General features: G+C 37.4%; 1 protein-coding gene across 1 annotated transcript in view; it reads left to right on the top strand.

Moving 5' to 3' along the window:
- LOC132148957 (KAT8 regulatory NSL complex subunit 1-like) overlaps positions 1-26907 on the top strand; it is a 65626-nt gene continuing 38719 nt past the window's right edge. The window contains exons 1-2 of the mRNA XM_059557788.1: positions 1-501; positions 17471-18728. Coding sequence (XP_059413771.1) covers positions 17560-18728 — 1169 coding nt within the window. The 5' untranslated portion in view covers positions 1-501; positions 17471-17559. The remainder of the gene's footprint in view (positions 502-17470; positions 18729-26907) is intronic.

The raw sequence follows: 26907 nt of genomic DNA, 5'->3' as shown, positions 1-26907 counted from the left end.
TTTGTCAGACTCGCGATCCGAGGGAGAGAAGCGAGCCGCCATTTTCAGAGCTCGTCGCTTCCCCCTCGAACGACAACAATAAAAAACGGACAAAACCGGCGCTTTCTCTGCCGAAATCGAGCACGAAGACATTTCGGAGAAGGAGAGAAGGGATTGCGCTTAAAGAAATACCAGAAAAGGGATACATTTCACTGCTTTTTCGCGTCTTTTGTTGGGGGCGATTGACAAACAGCCGACTGGGCTCCTATAGCTCGACTGTCCCCGTTTCTTTCGCCCATTTCGTGATTCCTAAACGCAACCCGGAGGAGTGGGAGGAGGAAACGGAGGGGGGTCTACCGAACACCGGATCGCGCGAGAGGCCGGAGATTTTTCCACCTGAACGTGCAACAGCGGAATCCGCATCTGGATAATTGCTCCTACCTGTCAGTTATTACTACTATATTTCTTAAGCGTGGAGATTTATTACGTAAATATCCCCCGGAATCGGCTCCTCATCACGTGGTAGGTTCCTTCTTTTCCCTTTGTTAGTTTAAAAACTCGGTAGCGTGTGGGAACTTGATGCCTTTTTAAGGCATTTACGCACTTAAATCGAGGCGCGGTGAAATAGCGCACGTTAACTCCACGAATGCGGCTCTGATCAGACGCTTTTCGCTGTCCGTGCCTCCGTGGTTATTTTCTACGGTTTGTGCTGGTTAAACCCGTGAAGTAGGTGGCGTTGAAAGTCAGACCATCAAGGTTGCAAAACCAGCGCTTTTAGTACAGGCGTATTTATGTGTCAACTTTATGAAAGCACGTAACGTTAGTTAGTAATCAAGCACGAGGCAAGTTCGCTCGCTCCGAGGCTTCACATTGAGGTACGTTAGGTTAAACGCGTGTAGTATGAGCGTGTGTGTGTGTGTGAGCACGGGGTGGGTGCGCAGTATGTGTCTGCTGCATCTAGATCACTAGGCTTTCGTTTGTGCGGGTGCGAAACGTATGCATTACGGTATCAGTTATTGGATGTTGTCCCAGGCCTATGCATCACATGGATTTTCAGTAATGCAGATTAATTATTGCACTGTCAACGCGAGTTGGCCCTTTAAGACTCAACATTGCAAAGAAAAAAAGAAGAAACACTGAGAGAGGGAAATGTTATGTATTCCAAAGAAAATAAGTGACATTTGATTTCCGGTATCTGTTGAGTACTGAATGTACGCATGCTTGTGCAAAGATTATGCAATCGGCTGGTAAACGGATATAACTTTTGAATTAATCCTGGACACGGGGAGTTTTCCATAACTAGATGCATTACATAATATTTGGTGGTTTTCCTTTCCTCGTTGTTTCCTCGCCCCGCCGAACCGGATTGACGTCGCGAGACCATTTTTATTAGAACGTCCTCGCGCCGCGCGACCATCGGCTGCGTTCCAAACGATCTTAATAATGTACAAAAGTGCTGTTTTCGCAGGCATCATGCCAGCTTTTGAAGCACGGCCAGCGGATCTTTATGGCTTTAAGCTCGCCCCAACCCTTGGTTTCCTTATAATCCGCGGGTTTATTTACATTAAGTGCAGCGTCTTGCCTGGTTGCGGACAGCAGAGGGCTTTAAGTGTAATCGAACATTAACCTGCTCAACCCGTGGTTAGTGTAACGCGCTGTACTTTTCCATTATATAATGTGTTACGTTGCATATTTTACGCAGCACTCGCTTGATCTCGGGTCTCAAATATAACAGGATCCGCATGTGTACGTGATGTTTATGGTTTAAAGAGACATTCTTTGTTTTGCTCCTAATTATGTGATTCTATTATGTTTTTTAAAGGGAAATTTGACTTCTGTAACTACCTTGATTTGTTTAGCCCATTGTAGGACGTTCAGATACATTACATATCGTCTGTCCCACAAGTCATTGACTGTAATTTATTAAACGGAGGCCTATTTGTCTTTCTGAAACCTTGTTGTTCCCAGAGAGGTAATGTGACAAATAACACGATTTTTAGTTTTTCAGGAAAATCACGATTTTATCATGATTCTTTGTCATGTTTGTTTTACTATTTTGCAGGTTGTCTGAGCAGTGCAGCCAAACTAATTTCCCTATTTTAAAAACCGAGCCTTATAAGGTAGCAAAATAAAAAATAATGGCAGAAATTTAGTCCAAAGTGGTCGAAGATAAAAAAAAAAAAAGAACAATAAAGCACATTACAAAATACACTTAATATACACATAACACAAACAGTGCTTTATTTTCCAGGTACAGTAGGTGTATTTAACAGTAGCATCCAAGAAATTGAATGAACAAATATAAAATGATATACTTCACTGTATAAATTATACATTGATTCTTATTAAAGCAACTTTATTAAAGTTCTTCAGTCAAGAGCAGTGAGTGATTTCTCCCTGTTTTTTTTTTATTATTTTTTTATTAACATTAAAGGGATAGTTCACCCAAAAATGAAAATCCTGTGTTCATTTACTCAGTTTCAGTTTGTTTTAAACAGTGTTTCTTTCTTCTGTTGAACAGAAGTTATTTTAAAGAATGGACGGTTTGGTTACTCACAGTGGCTTCAATAGTATTTTAGTCCTGCACTATCAAAGTCAGTGGGGACTAGCAACAGTTTGGTTACCCACAATCTTTAAAATAACTTCTGTTCAACAGAAGAAAGTTGAAACAAAGACTTGCTACACCCAAACCTCCCCCTCTGATAGATCGATAGATAGATAGATACTGTACTGATCCCTAATGGGAAATGCCATGTCTCTCTCATACTATTTGTTTTGCGTTTGCTCTCTTATTTCCTGGTTTTGACATCTTTTGGATTCTGTGCTGGGATGTCAATCTGTTTTAGATGTTTTTCTCCATATTAAATTAGCTCTCTCTTAAGTTACACAGCACGTGTATTAAATTGTTTAAGTCTCTCTGTGGGATATTTTAAGAGTCTCTAGGGGCGGCGTATGATTATGAGCTGTTGTGTACCTTCCTTTCATTCCATCCAGATTTATCGTTGTCCTAAATCTCCTCCCCACAGGAAGAGCTGTTACGTAATGCATCAATGCAATTGACAGAGTGCCTTAATTTTTTCAAGGTGGTACAGTCATTTGGAAATCAGTTTTTCATCAGATTTTTTTTGCTGTAAGTTTTAAGGGCAAGAGATTAGCTTTTAATATGCTTTTGAAAGTAATGTAGACACTGCAGTATATAATTATAATTATTATTATTTGTATTAAAGATCCTTTAATTCATGTATTTCTCTTTTGATATATGTTTTGTATGGGCCACTGCAGATCTCAGCTGTGGAGCTGCATGAAATTATTTTTGGCTCCTGTATTGTTGAAGGCTGTCGTAGAGAATTGAATTATTGCTTTGAGGCATTTAAATCAGTCTTTCTGTAATCCTGTTATGATCCATTTGAGAATTGAGACCCTTACTACTTGCATGTAATTCACAATCAGTCTCAGTTTGAAATATGTAAATCAATGTCACCTACAGTACCTGTTTTGTGTCTGACTCCCAAACCCGAAGGCCTGGTTTTATTATAAACTTAAAAGGCTCAGCTCCTAACATGTATCTGTTAAGGGCAAAATTTCAACTCTCTTCTTCTTGGCAGAGCATTAGATTGGCAAGGCTTTGCTCTCTGGGAGGCTAAAAATGAAAAGTGAAAGAAAGTGCAAGCTGCTGACAAACGGTGTCTTGAAACATCAAGTCCAGGGCTGGAGAGATCCACCAGGCTATTTGGCATTGAGCGGCGAGAGGAGCAGGTCTGATTGTGAGATGGGACCACTTGTTTAATGTGTTTGGGAAATAATATACTGACATGGTGGCCTGTATAGAGACTTTTTCCAGTTAACATGGGATTCTCCGTTACAAGGACAAGTGTGTCTGTTTTACGAATAGCAGGTCTTTCTTTGTTGGGGAAAGTTGTTCTCTAAGTCTTTTGAAATGAAATGCTCTCTGATTTCAGTCTTAAAGGGCTTCTGTAAGTAAATTCACCCAGGTGGAAATACTTTAGCCATATGGAAGAAATCAAAGCCTTCAAGACTTCATGAGTTTTTTTTTTTTTTTGTAAATTGATCTTCTGAAGAGAATAATAATGCAGAATAATTACACTTGAAGGAACAAGTGTCCTCTACTGTTGTGTTTATCAAACCAGCTGTGTCAGTGTTGTTGAAAGATGTTAGCCAAGGTTAGGCCAAACATAGAGTTTAAAGTTAATTTACCTCCCACAAGGGTAGTTGACAGAAAACACTTTCAGGAAGTTGACGTGTAGTGATTTGATTAGTTGTATTCCATCTAAAACTATTTTAAAAAGCATTTTGATTAATCTTTTATATTTGGAGCTTTTATGAAGTGAGAATAAATCCGTTTTAACCTCATGGCCATGTGATGCACATCAAAACATGAAGAATAAAAACAGCATAATAAAGGTGCTTCACAAACCTACATTTACGAATAAAATAAAAAATCTTGAATCTTGAAAATGTATATTTATTTAAATGACATTTAAAGAGAAATGTTATTTTTCCACGCGTCCAGTGAGGAGATCTTGAGGCGAGTCATGATCTTTGCGACACTCACTCAGAAGACACTATAGTTTATTAATTAATAATTTAAATCTTTAGAGACACTTGCGCTCGCTGCTGCTGCTGGCGGAGACACTAGACCGCTACGGGTGTTGGCACTTTATTATGTACATTACATTATGTGGAAAATAATTAGTTTTTTTAACCTTAAACACATTGCATTACACCAAATACACACAATGAAGTTCTTTTTAGCAACATCATATGACCCCTTTAAAAATATTCCCTCATTTTTGAGGAAAAGAGTTGTAAAGAAATATGTAAAGAGACTACGTTTATTTGTGTGCACTAGGGCTGAAACGATTCCTCGAGTAACTCGATTACAAAAAATGATCGAGGCAAATTCCTCTGCCTCGAAGCCTCTTTTAATTTATTTTAAATCTCACGTCAGGTTCTTTCGCAATGATTTTTTTAATGTAACAACGCGTTTACGTCACCCACAAAGTGGAAAAAATCAAACATTATATATATATTTTTAAGGTTTAATCACACAACATTTATTCCATGTTTTATATTTAATAGTAAATCCCATTTGTTTACCAAAAAGTTAAGTTAATAATCAATAATTAAAAGATAAATTAATGTTTTGTGTTTAATGTGCATCTCAGAAAATGCTTTATTTAAAACCCCAACTGAATGGCACTTAAATGCACTTAATTCATCTGTCAACTTTCTTGTCATTGTTCACAGTACAAGTACAGATAGAGAAACAATGGGTAATAATTAAATGTTTATTTTTGAAGAATGCATTGCATTCTATGCATTTAAAAAATAAAAATATTTTTTTTCTAAAAAAGGAAACTTGGTTGTTAATTTTAAGAGACCTGTGTCGGTCTCGGAGGGACCGCACTTTAAACATGGACATTAATACACACAAACACACACCGAGACTGTTTGGTGATACAAGAGTTTATTGTAATTATTGATCAGAGAGTGAATAAAATACCTGCAACCCTCAGGCCACACTCTCCACTGCAGAAACAAACACAGACTACCTTCCATTACAAAGACATTCACATTAATACGGGTGGCCAGCACCATTACCACATGTGGAGGGACAAACTCACAGAAAACACTTTACACATGTTCCCTTAGATATACAGAGTCTGAAAGAAACATATTGGCATGATGTTCTACTTAATAAATCTACTTTGATGTTATTAATTTGTTCACATTAAACAGGAAATAACAGCAGCAACTCGGCCACGTTGCCCCTGAAACCCCCACGCTCAATTAATACATGGTAGATTCCCACCCTAAGCGGAACCAATAATTCCTGCCATTGTTTCTTACCAGGACTCTAAAAATCACGGGACAAATGCTACACGGGAACAATACACATAGTTAACAGGTATTTCATTCACTCTCTGATCAATAATTACAATATTAATTAAATTGTAATAAAACTCTTGTATCACCAAACAGTCTCTGTGTGTGTTTGTGCGTATGTGCGTATTAACGTCCATGTTGAACGTGCGGTCCCTCCGTGACCGTCACAAGACCCAGAAGTCATTTTCTCTTGCATAATTAATATTGCACTTTAATTAAGCAAAAACACATTTTATCTGATTACTCGATTAATCGAAGCAATATTTGGTAGAGTACTCTATTACTAAAATATTCGATAGCTACAGCCCTAGTGTGCACTCACAGTAGCATCAGAACATTGCACTTTTGTAAAATAATGAAAGCAAACCGGATGTTTTCTGCCGTCTCTCTGTGAACTTGTGTGTGAAACTCTGTATGTCTTTGCCTTACAGACATTAAAATATGTATCTGTTGAGAGTGAAATGTATACTTTCAAATAAACCAATTCAAATGGAAGACTAATATTCTCAGATTATGTAATCCATATGAAACGTGCATACAGGAGCATCACAGCAGCAGAGATGACAAGTCATGCCTGTTTCACACATACCACACCGTGTGAAGTGTGTTTGCAGTCCATGTGCGTTACGCATGCAGTGCAGAAGCACCACTGACTCACTTTCACACTCTGCTCGGTGTTCATCTTCAATTCCCTCTACACAGCAGTTCAGTCAGTGTACTGTTTGAGTACATGAATTACTCCGGGATATTGGTTTGTTTTAACTCTGAGGGTGTGTCAGCCACATTAAAGTTAACAGCTTAAGTCATTTGTGGATTAATGCTTATTGGAGACGCGAACAGTTTCAAACGATTCAGTTTGATTTGGTGAACTGGTTCAAAAAGATCCGGTTACATCGAATGATTCGTTTGCGAACCGGATATCACTAAACTGCAGTGTTTTGAACGCGCTCTCAACAGACTCGGAAGAGAAGACAATGCTGAATACCAAAATGTATTTTCGATGATTCAAAAATTCTAACTGACCCTCTGATGTCACATGGACTACTTTGAAGATGTTTTTCTTACCTTTCATAACACAACTGTATTGTGCTCGGTATAAAATAAAAAGGTGTCCCGTGGGAAAGTAAGAGTCACAAGCTGGTGATGGTATTCTCGAACTGGTCTAAGGAATAGTCTGTGGTCTGTAAAATGAGTGTCCAAATGCAAATTTTCTAATTGTGTGAGAGATGGACACCAGGGAATCTTTTCTTTCCCTCCACCACTTGGCGGTCACTGAAATGCATGTTTTTGACCTTCACACATGTCAGGGAGTGTGGGAGAGGGAGGTTATCACGGTCAACAAACCAGGTCATTTGAAAACTTTGTGAAGGGTGGCTTTGAGGGTCAAGATTAGAGCCTCATAGGTTAAAATTTACATAGATAAAATTAAAGCATAAGACAATTTATTATATTATCACTTTTTAATGCAACAGTCTAAAGCTAAAAACACCATTTTATATACACCACAACTCATTTGTTTTGGGGTGTGTTTTCTGTATTCTAAGGGTGGGTGCTATGACCAAAATTCTGTTTCACGGTATGACAAAATTATTTAATGGTAATGATATATTTGGATACATTTTAACTTTATCGATGTTGACAAGGTGAAAAGGACTTCTATTAATATAACTTTTTCTATTATTTGGTAATTTCTTTTGTAAAAACACTCATCTTTTAGATTAACTGCCCCAACTGACTGATATTAAATACAACTTGTAGGTGCAATTAAACTTTAAATCATGGGTTTCTGAATTATTTTTAAATAACATTGTTTTCTTCAATCCAGTATATAATTATTATTTTTTTTTATATTCTTTCTTTTCATTTCGCAGGATACCATTAATACTAGTTATATTGTTTACATTTGTTCCCTGGTATCTGCTAATTATCCTTCATTGGCAACTGGCAACCCTTCAACCAGGAGCTTTAATCAAGAGAGGAAAGAGTTCAGTAGTGACTTCAAGGAGAGCAGCAGTATGCAAACTGAACATCACCTACTGTTAGTTCTGACTAAGCAGTTTAAATTAAACGCACCTTATAACTGCATCACTAATTGACTCCAGCTTGCTGAAGACGGACAGGTGTCAGTTGCTCATATTCGCCTCTCACATTAGTGTCCGATTGTTTGAAGTTATATGTAATACACTCTGTTGCATTCTCAATATTTAGTATTTTGCCTCCGATACAGGATTATGTGCATTCGTTTTAACAAACAGGTTGTTCATTACCACATTGAATGTGATTCTGGTGTGTAAAAATGAACTTTACACCAGAGGCAGAATGATGCTGATTACTATGAATTATTTAAGGTTATTTCTATTCATTGAGACTTTGATATATTAACTGTTGTAGGTAAGAAAGCTTAAAGGTGTCATATATATGATGTTGCTAAAAAGAACATTATTTTGCGTATTTGGTGTAATGCAATGCGTTTATGTGGTTTAAGGTTCAAAAAACATTATTTTGCACATACTGTACAGTCGTGGCCAAAAGTTTTGAGAATTACATAAATAATAGTTTTCAAAAAGTTTGCTGCTAAACTGCTTTTAGATCTTTGTTTCAGTTGTTTCTGTGATGTACTGAAATATAATTACAAGCACTTCATACGTTTCAAAGGCTTTTATCGACAATTACATGACATTTATGCAAAGAGTCATTATTTGCAGTGTTGGCCCTTCTTTTTCAGGACCTCTGCAATTCATCTGGGCATGCTCTCAATCAACTTCTGGGCCAAATCCTGACTGATAGCAACCCATTCTTTCATAATCACTTCTTGGAGTTTGTCAGAATTAGTGGGTTTTTGTTTGTCCACCCGCCTCTTGAGGATTGACCACAAGTTCTCAATGGGATTAAGATCTGGGGAGTTTCCAGGCCATGGACCCAAAATTTCAACATTCTGGTCCCCGAACCACTTAGTTATCACTTTTGCCTTATGGCACGGTGCCCATCGTGCTGGAAAATGCATTGTTCTTCACCAAACTGTTGTTGGATTTTTGGAAGAAGTTGCTGTTGGAGGGTGTTTTGGTACCATTCTTTATTCATGGCTATGTTTTTGGGCAGAATTGTGAGTGAGCCCACTCCCTTGGATGAGAAGCAACCCCACACATGAATGGTGTCAGGATGCTTTACTGTTGGCATGACACAGGACTGATGGTAGCACTCACCTTTCTTCTCCGGACAAGCCTTTTTCCAGATGCCCCAAACTAGTGTTGTCAAAAGACCCGGTACTTCGGTACCAAGTCGGTACTGTCTCTGTGTGAATGAATGAATGGTTTGTTTACTACATAGACTGAAGCGCATGACGCTTGCAATAATGAGGACATACAACATCACCAGAACTGTTCTGAGTCACTTCACAAGCATTTTACCGTTTCATTTGAGTAAAACCAGTGTCAATTTAAAGGTATTCACGGAAAACCGTCAAAACAGCCTCTACATTGCGAGTAAATCACTCGCATATGTGAATAAATTTTACTCCCGGCGAGTAAATTGTCTATTGTTAGCCATTAGCTGATAAATTCTTAGATTTTACTCGCCAGTGTGTGTTCGAGGCTATTATGAGATTGGCGCAGATATATTTTCACTTTTCAATTCATCTCAATGGACGCACATTACACCTGTATTTGCCTCTTTTACTGTCTATGGTATTTGCCGAACTGTAAACTCTGTGTGAAGGAGCACGACTCGCCGTCGCTTTGCTGATAGCTCTGTTTCTCACACATGCAAAGAGAGAGAGAGCGAGAGTCGTACCATGCTGAATCGACATGCTAAATGTAAATTATATTCTTGGTCTTCTCCTGCCAAAATAATGGAGTTCATTTAGAATTATTCATATTTTCGAACAAGCAGAAGATATGCCGGTTTCTCTGGTAGTGGGCGGAGCTAATGCGCAAATGTCAATTTCATTGGCTGGCGCTCATCTTTTACCGTCCCTGTTTTGATTTCAGCAAATCAGTTCGACCGAACGCAGACAACGTGATTAATATTCTTGAACCCAGCAGCTCATCAATCCATAGTGCATTGTATATTGTTAGTATGGTAGTAGAATTAGTAGTATTATTATCTTTTAATAATAATTATGATCTATTACTATTTTTTTTTTTTTTTTACAGAAACCCTCAATGAACAAAAATATCTTAAGCATCACCACCAGTCTTAAGTTCAGATAAATGATAAATATGCATTCATTACAAACTCATTTTTACATAAAGGCATTGTGCTAGAAATATTACTATTATTTTGTAAAATGTATGTGATACTGCTACTACTGTTAATTAAAAATTAATCACACAATATTTCTTCCATGTTTTAATTTTAATAGCAAATCCCCTTTATTTACCAAAAAATAAAATGTTTAAATTTCATAAATCAAAAGACAAATTAAATTTGGGTGAAACTTGTTTACTGATTTTCATAATTATATAACTTGTAGAAGAGCTTTAAACACAATTGTAAATAAGTATAAAGAATGGCATTGGTTTTATTTTTTGTGATAAAAAGAGGCTAATTAAAAAAAAAATACTTTTTGTGTTTTGCTTTGGTACTGAAATTGGTACCCAGAACCGTGGATTTTCACTGGTATCGGTACCGAATACTGAAATTTTGGTACCGTGACAACACTACCCCAAACATTCGGAAAGGGGCTTCATCGGAGAATATGACTTTGCCCCAGTCCTCAGCAGTCCATTCACTTTACTTTCTGCAGAAGGTCAATCTGTCCCTGATGTTTTTTTTGGAGAGAAGTGGCTTCTTTGCTGCCCTTCTTGAATCCAGGCCAAGTTAAGTGCCGCTCCATTTGAAAGCAGGTGATGGACATTTACCGCTAATCACAGAACTGGCTTTACTGACGAGTAGGGATGGGACGATAACCGGTTTTATTGATAACCGTGATAAAATGTGCTGAAGGTTAGTAATATCGTTTAAAAATGAATTATCATTAAAACCGTGTTTGATTATCGCGGTTTTAATAACTCGCTATTAAATCATGTCCAGCCAGCAACAGTCTGACGCAAGCGCAGCGCACAATGTTTTTTTTGTTTTTCGAGAAGGAATGGCGAAAGTCAGTGACTTTTCTATGCTTTTCATTGTAAGGAAGGAAATGCCACAGAATTTAATCTTTCTTTAAATTAAGTGCATAGAGTTGCTTGTTTTATTAGTTGTTTGTTGATTATTAAATATAAAACTTGCTGAAATGTTTTCAGTGTGAGCATCAACTATTTTTGAACACTTTCATCTCGTTTCAACAAAACCGTGATAATATTGATAACCGTGATAATTTTAGTCACTATAATCATGATATTAAATTTTCATACCGTCCCATCCCTACTGACGAGACACGCATGACAATCGCATGCAATTAATCGTGCAGCCCTACTTAAAACATCTCAAGAAAAATGAAATTAATGGAAAATCTAAATGAAGTGTTTTAAGTTTACTGTCCTGCCAGCAGGACAATCTACCCTAAATCTGCATATATGGTATGAATGACGAAACAAAACCTTGTTAGAGCCATAATGCAGTGCAGAAGTGTGCAGTGTGTGTGCTTGATGTGCGTCTACATTTGAAATAGGGGTGTGTGATTATGACTATTTTTGATTGTGTACGATAAAAATGTCTCCTTGATCTGCTTTTGAAGAAATATCGTAGTATTGTGCTACAGCGCACATCAGCTGCAGTTCTGGAGCCTCTGTCACATACTGTACAACACCACATGCATTCACACCAGTGTTAACTCAGCTCTGGAGTTACTCTCTCATTATTTACATGTGCTTTTAAATTTTTCATTCGCACGCTAATCTGATTTGTGCTTTTTCTGAGCGCCGCATACACCCGAACAGGATGTGAGCGGAGCAGTGTGATTTTGACTGGAGCGAGGAGCACATTTTTTAAAAGTCGGAGCCTCGTGGTTTTCGGAGTCGGAGCGAGCACTCCTCCACTGCTCAATCACAAGTACAATTCATGCCAACGGTCCATAATACAACTGCATATTCAGTAAGAATTCACATTTTAAACATATTTAGCTATAGCTTGATACAGATGGATCTCTCAGATCAGAAGATTATAATGACGGGAATAGCCAAGCGGGATTTTAAGCGGCTAATTCTCAAGTAGTTTGTCTGTTCCTTTTAGTGATTATTTTCAGGTCAAAGCTTGATCTAAACAGATACAGCACATTCACACGCAATTGATTTCGCAATAATGCACTCAAACAAATGTAATCTTACAGCGCTACTTCATCTGTATCTGATTTTGAATTTAGAAATCTGTAAGAAATGCATCGATCTGTAGATAAAATAAATGACGAAAATGTTATTAATGTTATTTTCATTACAAATCAAATTTGCACAGCAGAAAGCAGCAATTATACCTTTTAATGCTGACAACCATATTTTAGTTTGGCATGTGGTAGGGAAAAAAGTTTGCACACAATAGCCTAAGCCACTTAATCTTTTATTTTAAAACATGTTTTAATATAAGCTACGTTGTAAACATAACATTTCAAACATACTGAAATACGGAGCGGTGTTCCTGGGATCAGTGAGTGTGGAGTGATTATTAAATGCTCAGAGCGCGGAGGAGAAAATGTTGCCGCTCCACTCCGCTCACATACTCTGCACCCGAAGCGAGCGCTTAAGCCGGTCAAACACCACCTGATTATGGAACGAAGTTATCTTTTGGGCTAATACTGTCAAAACACACAAGGTTTACATGTAGACTCAGTCGGTTGTCTAAAATGAAAGTAAACGGTTGAGAGAAAAACGTATATGTGCCTGTATATTAGATCTAATCTTGTGAAGTGTTTTAAGTACCGTATTTTTCGGACTATAAGTCGCACCTGAGTATAAGTCGCATCAGTCCAAAAATATGTCATGATGAGGGGAAAAACATATATAAGTCGCACTGGACTATAAGTCACATTTATTTAGAACCAAGAGAAAACATTACCGTCTACGGCCACGAGAGGGCGCTCTGTTTTCAGTGTAGGCTACAGGAGCACTGAGCAGCATAGAAGCGCCCTCTCGCGGCTGTAGACGGTAATGTTTTCTATTGGTTCATTTCTCTTGGTTCATTTCTCTCGTTTCATGGTCCAATTAATTTTGATAAATAAGTCTCACCTGACTATAAGTCGCAGGACCAGCCAAACCATGAAAAAAAAGTGACTTATAGTCCGGAAAATACGGTACTGGCGCGCCGTGGTATACACCGTATGTATGATCGTGAATCTCGAAACCTAAAAGTAAAATGCGAGCACGCTTTCAAAAACGTTTTCAATGGCCCACATATTAATGGGCTTCCTGATGCCTGCAATTTATATACAGTATAACTACCCATACTACGATATACTTGTGAGAGCGTATTGAAAAATATTTTTTCCTTCCATCTTGTATTCATTCCCTTAAGGGCTTCCGTAGAACACGTTATTCATTTTCTGTGCCTTTCCAAATTCAGATTCACTATTCGTGTCCATCCCTAGAAGCAATAAGCTTTTCATTTTTGTTTTTGCTTTGAAAAATTAACCACCAAATTAACAGATTAACTGCCAAACCGTGTGATTTGGTGCTTTACTCCGTTAACAAAAAAACCCATTCCGTCACAGCTCTAGGTTTAACTACCTTTTCTTTCTCGCATTTAATATATTGTAATGGTTGTCTCACAAGACATGGTGTAGGGGTGGGCGATATCTCGATATTTAAAATATATCGATTTTTTTAAACACTATGGATTTTGACATATCGTATATATCGATATATTGTTTATTTAATTCTGATTCCGCCACTTTGCTTGTTTGTCTTCTCTGTGCTGTGCTCGCCCTCCTTGATTTTGTTCCCCCTCCCCTCTCATAAACATGGCGGCGTCCTCAACCAGCCTGGAGGCTATGAACTAGTCAAAAAAAAAAAAAAGACAACTGGCTCCATTATATGGAGATACTTCGGTTTTAAGGCGTCGGGCGAACAGCAGGCAGATGTCTACTGTAGAGCCCCCATGATTTCCACAATGCAGAAAACGGAATCGCGGAATCCAGTCGGAACTTAGTTAAACGTGGAATGTCACGGAATTTGTCAATTTTTAATTAATTAATCAAAAGCAGGTCATTGCACTCGCATCAAATCGCGATATGGACTAATATCTGTAAATATTAAGCCCAAAAAGTCTATTTAAATATGAATCCTGCATGTTCTGCGTGTCTGTGTTAATGAATGGCACAGAAGCGCGTCTTCTATTACACACACACTGAAGCGCACGTGACGCTCACGGTGATTTCAGCTTCTGTCTTCTCACTAAATGAGGATGTGAATACATGAACAACATCTCCAGAACTGCACTAAGAGTCACTTCAAGAGCATCTGACCGTTTGATTTGAGTAAAACTAGCGTCATATCACATCATAGACTAGAGTATCACGTACACAGAACTTTAAAGGTAAACCCGTCGAAATAAAAGTATTTGCCAGAAATCTATTACTATTGTTCAGCAGAATGTACATAGCCCACTACTACTACTACTACTACTACTCTTAAAATGAAACGAACATAATTTAAGGAATATTCACACCACATTTCTTCCATGTTTTATTTTAAAATAGTAAATCCCCTTTGTTTACCTAAAAATAAAGTTTGCTTAATATTCAATAATTAAAATATAAATTAAATGAATGTTTTATGCCTTCATTTGATAACCAGAAAAAATTAAATACTCAGAATTTCAGAGGGGAAAAACATTTCACAAGGCTATTTTAAGAAAAAAAATTAACAAATTAAGTTGTTTTTATGCATTTAAATAATTACACATGCTAAAACACAATTTAGGTAATAATAAAACATATTGTGAAGAAAAAAATATAACATTTCATAGGGCCCTAAATATGTAATATTTGGCATATTCGTTTTTTTAGCAGTAGTTTTGGGGGGTTATTTTTCCTGTAAAGATATTGAGATATATATCGTATATCGGGATATATTTTTTGCTCCATATCGCCCAGCCCTAACATGGTGGCATTTCAGGTTTGAACCCTGTTGCTTTGTGAATTAATTTTGCTTCTCTACTCTCAGAATATTCTGCAAATCGATTAAGGCACAGCACATCAGCTTGTTACATTTAATAAGAATGGGTTACTCCTAAAAGGTTTTGACAGTGCAGAATTAATCTGTTTATGTTCCGCATTTAGTTATTGGTGCTGTCAGCTACTATCTGCATTCATAGTCACTTCAACGTCACAGTCTTTTTTTCATTGTGAATAAACATTGCCTGACATCACAGAACAGCAGGTCTAAAGTCCTGGGATTTGTAATTACTCCATATAGAAATGTGCTCCTATCAATCTGCTTGGCCTCCATATGAAACTTTCTCTGTTCTTGTGTCTGTCTCTGTTTATATTTTTGCCCATTGATTCTAAACCGTTCTGCAGTGGTCCTCAACTGGTGGGTCATGCACCACAATTAGCTTGTACTTCGGTTTAGATGCAAATAAATAATAATAATAATAGCAGCATAATAATAAATAATAATAGCAAATAATTAAATGTAACACATCATATAGTCATTCATAGTTGGGATGATATTCTTTTATAGTTGATGTTAAAGTACAGTCAAACTGATATATTTCAAAATTCATCTGTTGCTTGGTAGAAAGTAGCTTACATTGCTGCATTGGCAGGTAAAATACAACCCAGACAGCATTAAATACAGCTGCACTTTTTAATCCCTTTTCTCCTACAATTAAAATTAATAGATGCTAACATTTTGTTTCTGTTGAAATGTAGTGTAGTGTTTCGTGACAGTTACAAAAAATATTTATAGGTAGATCAGTAACATGATTTTATTATTATTACTATTACTATTTTATTTATTGTTTTATACTGATTATCAGTATAAAATTAGATTTTCGATTTCACAAGCTTTCAATTTGATTTAGATTTTTATTACATTCAGTAAATATAGTTTTAATACAAATGCTATCAAAGTGTATATATATATATATATATATATATATATATATATATATATATTTTTTTTTTGTAACTAGGGGTGCACGATAAATATCGGCCAGTAATTAATGCGCATATTGTCCGAAAAGCCAGTTCTCTAATCAGCAGTAAAATCCATCACATGCGTGATTTCACATAGAGCAGTGTTTAATACACAGAGCCGTTGTTCACTAACAAGCTGTGCAAATATATCGCCAAAGCCGATATATCATTCGATATTTGCCCTTTTTCAAATAACTGCATCGGCCGATAAGTTTTTCTGCTTGGCCGATGTTTGAGACTTTTATTTTGACCACTGAAAGCACTAGCACCTGAGCGCGCACAGTGCTCACACTCTTTCTCTTGTTCGTAGTCATTGTTAACAGTTCTGTCTAATACGGATAGAAGTCTGTATAATAATCGGATAGAACGGTTTAAGAAATTAATGTATACAAAAAGTATTACAACGATTGCTTTTATATTAGGCCTATTAGTAAAAGAAAGGCAAACATTAACATCGGCTGTCAAAAACATATCGGTCGACCACTATACAATGGTATACATAACACAATGGCAAGTGGCAGTATTGGATAAATGGTTATCAGAGAGTGAATCAGTGAGAGAATGTAGCCTATGTAAATTGTGAATGAATTATAGATCTCACAAAGTTAATAAAAAATAATCAAAGGAGCTTTACACTGCATAATTAACCTCTTATTTACATAATGTCAGACACTTTTTTTTTTTTTTTTTTTTTTTTTTTGAGAGATTTTGCGAATTAATAAAACACTGGCATTTTGGGTGGGGTGAGTGGATTGCGTTTATGAAATCAACAGATATGTCTGTGATATTGCTCAACTCTGCTGCAAACATGCCGTGAATAGAATCATATGACCATTGGATAAAGTCCCAAACCGCAAATTGATGGGATTTTTGTGATTTGGTGTGTTTGTTGCGGGTATAACAGTTAGCAGGCAGCATTCCAGTCTATCCGTAGGCCGACAGCATGTCGACATGTAACTTGTTAGGCTGCATGTTACTGTAAAAAAAAAAAAACCTTACACAGAGCCTGTAAATATTTTTGTCCGACAGGAAAATGAATGTCATTCTTAAAAGTGCATAGGATTCAGTGTGTGTTTTTTAGTTTTGTCATATTAGTTTATTTTATATATGCTATAGGCCTATTTATTGTAGTCCTGTTAATTTTATCATTTTATTTATTTTATTCTGCTTTTTTCTGTTAGAAGAGCTACCTGTGCATGATAACTTGAGGTTGTGTGATTCTAGGTTTTGCGGTTGCTCTATATGCTGCTGTTTGCACGTTAAAATACATTTTTTGTTTGTATTTTTAATGCATCACAGACACTTTTTCATACTAATTTATTATTCTAATTTTAGCAGTTAACGGTTAGTTCAGATAAAGAGCAGCAGTTATCGGTCGGAAAAACTAACCGAAATGAGCATCACTACTTGCATGTTTTCTTTTATACTTGAAATGTGGTTTGTTTGTTTGTGTACCGTTTCTTGTTCAGTCAGTCCATAATAAACCACGTAATTTGAATTTGTCTTGTGTTTCTTTAGGCTGCCCCCTGGCACAGTGGTAGGTGGGTGGTGTGGAGCTGGCCTCAGCACCGGGAGAGGCCCCCTCGCCCGCCCCCTCCCAACGCTGCATGGCTGCAATGGCGCCCGCTCTGACCGACGCTCCGGCCGAAGCTCACCGCATACGCTTCAAACTGGCTCCGTCCTCTTCAACCCTCTCATCGAGTGGCGTGGAGGGAAGCGGTACCGGCAACCACATCCTCGTGTCCAGTAACGGCGCTGTCAAGCGCAAGGCCTCGGAGGAACGCCCCTCTCGCGGGGCTGGCCCCTGCAAGCCCATCGTTACCTCATATCACTGTTCAGATGTGTCCTCTGCAAAAGAGTCTTTGAAGCTGCAAGGTGTTCTACTGCAGAAGCACAACATCCTGCCGGGTCTTATACCACGCAAGCACCAGGTTATAGAGCTCCCAGACGAGCAGCCAAAGGCCATCATGAGTGCCAGTGGAGTAGGTGGACCATGTGGGTCACCCACTGTCAACGGCATAGCAAAGAAAGTGACTAAAACGACTGAACGAGACAATGCGGTGACCTTAAATGGAGGCCAGTATACCGTTGAGCAGGATTTGTCAAACCAGACTGAAGTTGTCAATTCTACCATGGGACTGACAAGCAACGGCCCTCTACGAGAAGCTGCTGAGCAGCACCAGCTGTCAACGGGTGAGTCTCTGAACTGTCCCAGTAATACAGCACCTCCTACAACATCTCCAAACTCCAGTGCACCTTTCACAGAAGAAAAAAATTTGGACTGTCCAGTGTTGTGCAGTGAAGATATGTTGGCGCTCTCGCTCGCTACCCACCAAGACCCTTTAGGTGACCTTGGGGCGGAACTAAGTGACCGTACTCAGCACAGCCAGAGCAGACAAGGGGAGATTGAGGTGCGGCTATGGCGATTACGCAAACGGCTTCAAGTGGTCCAGGCCAAGCAGGTGGAGCGGCATGTGCAACAACAGTTGGGTGGACTACTCAAAAGCACACTGGGTGCTCTGGATGCCAGACGGGCGAGGGGCCATCACAGCGATCACTCTCTCACCCCTCAGGAGAGTGGAGAACTAAGACGTTTCCTGAAGAGTGGATCTATGCCGGCTGAGTTAGAGCAACTTTCCCTGAGCTGCACCACCAACCTACGATCTGCCGAATACTCGTTTGATTCTGATGCCACAGAAAGCAGCTCAGGAGGAGAAACTGATGTGGAGGAAGATGAACTAGCTCGGGTCATCATTGAGCAGCGCCACATTCCTCTGTGAGTACCGACCTTGATTATTTCTTAAATGCAAATCTAGATGGTTTGAGAATGGAGTAATGAGTATGATGGCCAGGGTTCCCACGTGTCCTGGGAAATTGATGGCTAATTTTCCAGTCCTGGAAAACATGGTAAATGAGAGAAAATTTAAGTGTCCTGGAAAATCTTGTTGTTTTGGAAAATTATCATTTAAAAAAATACTTTGTTTTTCTTTAGTCAAGAACGAACAGTTTACCACTGGCCTGATACGATTAATGTTAGAAGCTAACAGAGGCCAGACATGCTGAAGACGCAAACGGGGGAAAAATGCTGTAGCTGTCAGAGCAAACTCGCGGTGCAGGATGCGTGAAATATTGGAAGAAAATCCATAATATTGAATTGGGAATGGGGGTTTATATAAATGTATCTCTGAGGGGAACTGATTGTCTTCAGGAAAGTTTAGAATTTTTTTTGTTTTTTCATCTTGCCTCTGTATAATGCATACTGAAGTAGTGTTTATAAGTGCAGAGCTGCTGATTTCACAGCAGTAACCAAGGAAACTGTATCTGCTGTTCCAGAAGCACCACCTGCTGACCAAGAAAGAATCTGCACTCTCAATCAGCCCATCTGCTGTTTTATTCTCCTTCAGATATGTTTTATGTAGCATTATTTCACTAAGCTAAAAAATTCAGAAAATTCATCTAATTTAACCTAATTTAAATAAGAAACTGCTCATGCAGTATGTAGCATCTTTGTTTGGATCGTGGTTGAAATGCAGTGCTTCCAATTTTAAATGGCAATAGAGTTTGGCCTGTAATAGAGCAAATAACATCTTGTTCATGTACTCATATTTTCATTCTATCTTCTAATTAAAAAAAAAAAAAGAAAAAGAATGATTGGAATCTGCCCATTTTCTTGTAAAAAAAAAAAAAAAAACTAAATAAATGAAAAAACGCGATAATAGGTCAAGATTGCTGTATCATTACTAGAGGTCGACCGATATATCGGTCGGCCGATATGTAATTTTTTTTTATATATATCAGCATCGGCCGATATCAGTGTTTAGTAGCGACGATTTAAAGTCAGGCACGTCGGCGGGCAGCCCCGTGTTATTGGTGCGGTGGAAAGTGCTGCTGCCGCATGTGAAGCACCCCAAGCCAAAACTTTTGGAAGATTCAACAACAGTCCTGGGAGATAAAGGTAGTCAGAGAATTTCACTCTGTAAATGGGGTGGAGAAGTTGGCAGCTCTTACAAACACTGCAGCGTGATTGAGTGCTACGTTACTCCGCCGCTCACAGACAGCACCGTGCTCAGAGAGACAGCTGTCCTGGAGCTGCCCAGAATGGTGAAACACATTAGTTCGGAAGCATGGTTTGATGCAGACAATAACCAGTTTTCCATCCAACTCATTTGTATGTAGGGATGTCAATATTCTATAATTTTCATGATTGACCGTTGTTTAAATTAACGATCAATTAATAACCTTAATGCTGCAAAATGCGTCTGCAGCGGTATTATTATTATGTGCAAAAGCCACTTGGAAAATAAGCTTTGTCACCCAAATTAAAGGGGTTTTAGTCTGAATAAAATGCTGGTAGCAGGACTGTAAAATGAATAGAGGGGATTATGATCATTTGATAAAATGAAGAGAGCGCGCCATACGTTGGAGATCATTTTACTTTGTTGATTGTTTCCCATCAAGGAGAACACTGAATCTGCCTCTTTAAATGGTCTCGTGGTGCTCGTTGTTGTATTTTAAAACGCAACTGCAATGTTTTCAAATGACACTATAGTAGTGGTGCAACGGATTATCATTGATCCGTGATCCGTTTGGATCAATATCTTCGGGACGGCACACACGTGACCCGCAGATTGATTTATGAAGAAAAAAAAAAGTTGCGCATGTTCAGTCCACACTCAGTGGTCATGGCGAGCGGTGGAATGGAGGAGCTTGAACGCCCCGCGCATTTTGGCTTCCCTGTCAGATATAATGATGAAGGAAAGAGGTTAGAGTGAAAAACCGTGACGGTGCTTAGAGCCACGTTATGGCATCCCGTACCGCACCCACTTAAGCGAAAAGATTGTGCCAGATCTTTATGAACAGGAGAAGAAAAAATTTGTGGATGAACTATCCCGAACATCCTCTGTTGCGCTCACGACAGAAGGGTGGACGTCCAGGGGGACGGAGAGATATGTGACGATAACAGCTCACTTCATCACAGCAGACTGGGAGATGAGAAGTCCGGCTATTATGTTAAAAAGAAGATATTATGCCATGCGCACTTTAAGTTGAATTCATATATTTTAACTTAATTTAATGTTAATAAAAAAAAGACAAAACTTGTTTATTTTTATATTTTATTTTTTTTCTGCTGATCCGAAAAATGATCTGGTCCATACGAGGACGAGCGAGCGCGGGTTTGACTAGATGTATTTGGAGGTATTGCTCACGTCTCGTTCTGCACATATCCAAATGTTTCCATATTCGCAATGTATCTGAATGTAAAAAAATAAAAAATATTATAGTTTAAACTAGACGGAAAAGATCATCCTCTTCACATGAGCAAAAACGTGCATAACAGCAGAGTGGACTGGTATACTCTATTTAAACTGACCAGTGTAACCTTTTAAATGTTTGGTTGACTGTACTTTATTTTAATAATGAACAGACTGCGATGTAAGTTTGAAATTAGAATCCACTTTAGATGTTCTGTGTCATTTATAGCAAACACAAATGTTGCTGGTTGCTAGTGTGTTTGCAGCACTACTCTTATTTATTTTTTAAATATTTAATTTTTAATATTTTTCAGTTTAATTGATTTTTATTTCTAAAATTGTATTTATTTAAATGTATATTTAGGTTTACATTTATGTTCCAACAAACTTGAAAAATTCTACTTTATAAATGCTCTAAAACTTGTATGTAAATGATTGACTATGACTTTATATATAGCCTGTTTTATATATTTAATACTTAGTTTATTGATTTGTTTGGTTAACTTTGGATACATTTTTTATTTTAATACCATGCAGTGCACAAAATTAAGATTCGAGAGATGGTTCAAGTTAGTGCTCAATAAATGATGATAAGTTTAGAAATGTTGTGCATCCACTTATTATTAGTGTGACATTTTAGCATGCAAATGAAGGGGAAAACTTCAAGATATCGGCCCTAAAAATCGACAGCACATATCGGCCATCGGCTGACCCTGACCTCTAAACATCGGCATCGGCTATAGAAAAACCCATATCCGTCGATCTCTAATCGTTACTGACTTTGACAGTGTAAATACTGATGTGTTTCACATAGTGTTGTTAAAAGACCCGGTACTTCGGTACCAAGTCGGTACTAAAAAAATGTAAATGTGACTGTACCAGGTTTCTTTAAGTACCGGTAGTACCGAGGTCCCGTTCAAACCCGGTTCAGCGCTATGATTTCCATGAAGCAGAAAACGAGGACGGAATCTCAAAATCCAGTCATGAAAATGAACCTGACAAATTCTATGACTGTCCATATTAAAATGTAAAAGTTAGCATAAATTAATCAAATCTCCATATGGACCAGTATCTGTCAATGTTAAGCCGCAAATGTTGCTTGAAATATGAATCCGTGTTCTGCGCGTCTCTGTGTGAATTAATGAATGACAGAGACGTGCGGGTTTGTTTACTACATAGACTGAAGCGCATGACGCTTGCATTAATTTCAGCATCTGAGCTTCAGAGTTCTCTCTCCATCAAGCGATCTTTTCAGTTTCTCACACATGCAAAAGTGAGAGAGAGCGAGAGTCTTACCACGCTGAATCGACACGCTATATGTAAACTATTCTTTATTGTCTTTTCCTGTAATGGAGTTCATATAGAATTATTCATATTCATTTTTGAACAAGCAGAAGACATACCGGTTTCTCCGGTAGTGGGCGGAGCTAATGCGCAAATGGCAATTTCATTGGCTGGCGCTGATTTTGTACCGTCCCTGTTTTGATTTCAGCAAATCAGTTTGACCGAACGCAGACAACGTGATTAATATTCATGAACCAGCAGCTCATCAATTCATAGTGCATTGGATATACATTAGTAAGATGGTAGAATTAGTAGTAGTATTATCTTTTAATAATAATTAATATGAATAATAATTAATATGATCTATTACTTTTTTTTTTTTTACAGAAACCATCAATGACCAAAAATATCTTAAGCATCACCACCAGTTTTAAATTCAGTTAAAATGACAAATATGCATTCATTAGGCCTAAAAGTTAATTTTTACATAAAGGCATTGTGCTAGAAATATTACTAATATTTAGTAAAATGTATGTAATACTGCTACTACTGTTGAAAAAATGTATAAAACTTTATTTTTTAAAGAAATAAATCACAATATTTCTTACATGTTTTAATTTTAATAGAAAATCCCCTTTATTTACCAGAAATAAAAGCTTTAAATTTCATAAATTTAAAAGACAAATTAAATTTGGGTGAAACTTGTTTACTGTTTTTCATAATTATATAACTTGTAGAAAAACTTTAAACACAATTGTAAATAAGTATAAAGAATGGCATTGGTTTTATTTTTAGTGCTAAAAATTTTTTTTTTAATTAGCATATTTTTGTGTTTTGCTTTGGTACCGAAATTGGTACCGAGAACCGTGGATTTTCACTGGTATTGGTACCGAATACTGAAATTTTGGTACCGTGACAACACTAGTTTCACATTGTTCTATCCAATGGTCAACTTAAGAGAAGTATTTTGAATGATTCTGTTAAGTTTTGTGGTGAATGTTTGGAGTTAAGTGGAAAGCAGCTTTGCTAACAGTAATTCAGTAACTTGACTAATTATTTTTAGATATTATTTTAGGGTGTGTTCCTTTTCTAATTTAATTAAAAATGGAAATTAAAGACAAGTCATTGGATCTCTTGGAAAACGATCACTGAAAAGAGTGGGAACCCTGATGGTACATTTCTGATGTAGGATAAGTGCTGATGCAGGCTGGGCAAGCTGTTTTTATGAAAACATTGCAATTGTTCCATAGTAATTATCCGTGACGTGCATATGATATTGAATGATTGTAAATTATCAGTGACTGGCTGTTGTTTGTCTCTGTTCATCTGTAAGTGTTGATTTGTTCTCTTAAGTTTGAGGTTAAGGTGATTGCTTTTGTTACCAAGGAAGGTATTTGTTCATCTCTTGTACATCTTTGCCATCCTGGTAAGACAAGGACAAACAGCCGCACTCTCTCTAACACACACTAAGCAAGTCGTTCCCTTCCCAAGGGCTGAGCCTTGTTTAATACACTCAAATGTCAAAGGATTTTTCTTGAGAGACAGTGAGTCACTTCCTTAAATCCATACGCACACTTTGACAGTCAGTTATTGGGCTCCATCCACCCTAACCTCCGGGTAAGAAAACAACATCCTTTCCTTGTGTTTTATATTTATTAGGTTTTTTTTCCGTAAAATTTTTCCAGTAAATATTCTTATTTTTGAAAGGAAAGTAATCCTCTTTTCAGGAAAGATCTAGATTTTAGATAATGGCTAAAAGCTTGGAACGAGATGATGTATACCTGTGATAAATTACACTTTTGCATAATTTTGCTTTACTTGGTGTACATTTAAAAATCTACTCCTTCGCTACAATTTTTTTTTTTTGCTGCATCATTTTAGTTGGATAGTGTCTCAATAAAGTGGGGGAACTATGACTTCAGAATCCAGAAGAGTAATTTGCCGTAGGATCCATTGAAATTTTCCTATGGGGTTTTATAATGAGGTTTTTCAATGGAGTAAAAAAAAGCTTGTGATAAACACGTGATATGACAGTTTTGTCCGACTATATATGAACTAGCTGTATTTAAATACAATATTTTTATATTTAACGTTAGTTTATCAGTATGTTTGAAAGTATATTTTTTCGATTATTGGCGATTCCATAGGCTCTCTCGCACGCACCATCGCGGTTTAAAACCAAATAGTTAAGAACAAACAGTCTGTCTGTCTAATATTATGTGTTGTCAATCTCACAGGCTGACGATATGACGATTTGAAAAATGGCCTTATCGCCCAACACCTTTTTTTTTTTTTTTTTTTTTTTTTTAACTTCACTGTTTGCTTTACATACATCCATAGTCACCCGTTTTTAGTCCTTTGCTGGTAATGCAACAGATTCCGTTTTGGGCTTGAGTACCACATGAGTGCATGTTGTAACTGCATGCAAGACCTTTCTGTTAATAGGTAGTTGATTTGTCTTGCTGCTTAATCAGCCATTAATGCCAGTGTCTTGATGAGCCGACAGGTAATTTGAGTACAGTCTGCATTACCCAGTGATTCGTTTGTGCTGGTTTAGTTCATAGGTGGTAAACATGGCTGATTTCCTGAGAAGTCCCTATAAGGAGGATGTATTGCTGTATATGATTCAGTTATGTTATTGAGATTTTATGATGTTGCGGCTTTGTAAATGTTTTTTGTATTGTTTTCATATCCTCAGACAGATTAAGAGTGCTCATTTGCTGCTAATGATTAACCCAGTTTGCCTCGGTCTTGCTAGTGTCCTTCTGGTACCATGGGCTAGCAGTTAGCTTTCATGTACTTGCACTCACCAGCTGGTGGCATTCATTGCTTCTGTGCTATAATCCTGTTAGCTAGAACCAGTTTAAATGAAACGGACTCTTTGAACTGGTTAAAAATCAGATTTTTGTACCCGTCATGCAGACTTCTGTCTACGCTCCTCAAGAATTGTCTTTTACCCACCCTTATGTCTTTCCAAATTTCTGTGCACCACAAAAGTAGAAATTTTGAATGCTGTAGTTGTAAAAGGTCCATGATCGAATAATAAAAAATGTCAGTCTCTTCCCCATACAAGGCTCTGATAAATCTTCTCTCTAGTGGGCTGTTAACAGTTGCAATCAAATTGAGTCAGTTAGTTGAATTTGAGATTTTGATTGATTGAATTAATCATTCAGACTTAATTAGTGCACTGAAAAATGTATTTTACTGACTGGACATAGACGCACCAAAAGATGGGCTGGATGTTAAAATGTTTTTTAAAATAATGTTAGTGAATGTTTTGTAATATATTCAAATTAAACTGTTCGCTTAATTTTTTTATTCTCATTTTGTTCTTTGGCATTTCCAGTTATTGTTCACTTTAAATGTATTTTTAAAAAAAACTGCCAGAATATTCGCCAGCCTTTCGCTTTTGTGTGCCACGAAAGAAGGTCATGCAGGTTTGGAATTACTTTTTCAAAAAATATGTATGTATTTTGTTAATTGGTTGATTGATTAAAATGAAACGAAACCAGTTATTGTGGAGCTCATCACTAAATGCCCCAGGAGGCATTTCTTGATTGCTTCTACAGTAACCATTAATCAATGTTTCTGTCTCTTGTATTTCATGATGTTTGCATCTTGTTTTGAATAGGGATGGTAATTATGATTTAAGAAGCGATTACATTGTAGTTTTTTAGTTTGGTACTCCATGTACAGTTTCTCCTGAAGGTCCTTCTGTCAATGAACTGTTCTCCTTTGTCTTTCCTGGGGCGTGCGTCAAAGGAAAAAAAAAACTGCTCTGTCTGGACTTTGCCACCTTTTGAAATGTAGGCCTATACAAATGCCTTAAACAAATCAGAAATACTCTTCACTAGATACCATAACACTGTTTATTCATCTAATGCATTCAAATCATTTTGAAAAGCACCTTTTCTTTCACAGTTATCAAGGGCTCCCCATGATGCGTGGTTTCTGGTTTTACCAGTCAACGTTTTAGGTCACATAACCTAAGCTTGTCATGTGTTTTTGTGTGTGTGCGTGTGAGTGTGTGCTTTTGCCCACTTTCTAATCACATTTCATTGTTGGCCATAATTACATCCATAATGTTTTTTTTTTCTTCTCTTTTGTCTTGTCTTACTAAGTCAAAATATGTGACATTTTAGATGTTTTTGTTCTGGTATTTTCTCTTTCGTTACAAGTTTTGTGTCCTTCTGTCTTTGCTGGATGAAATAACAAAGAGCAAGGCCATTATGAATAGAGTTGGTGAGCCAGAAAGACGTCTCTTTAATCGATCAGGAGTGCAGTTTTTACAGATTAATACCCCAGACCCACTGGTCGCAGGTCCTGTGTGAATGGAGTAAAATGGTTTAGCACTGATTTCATTCTGCACAGATGATGGTTTAATACACTTGAGGAGAAATATCTGATCCTGTCATTAAG

This window comes from Carassius carassius, chromosome 9, assembly GCF_963082965.1.
Source record: "Carassius carassius chromosome 9, fCarCar2.1, whole genome shotgun sequence".
Classification (NCBI taxonomy): Eukaryota; Metazoa; Chordata; class Actinopteri; order Cypriniformes; family Cyprinidae; genus Carassius; species Carassius carassius.
This window is presented reverse-complemented; position numbering and strand designations above follow the sequence as displayed.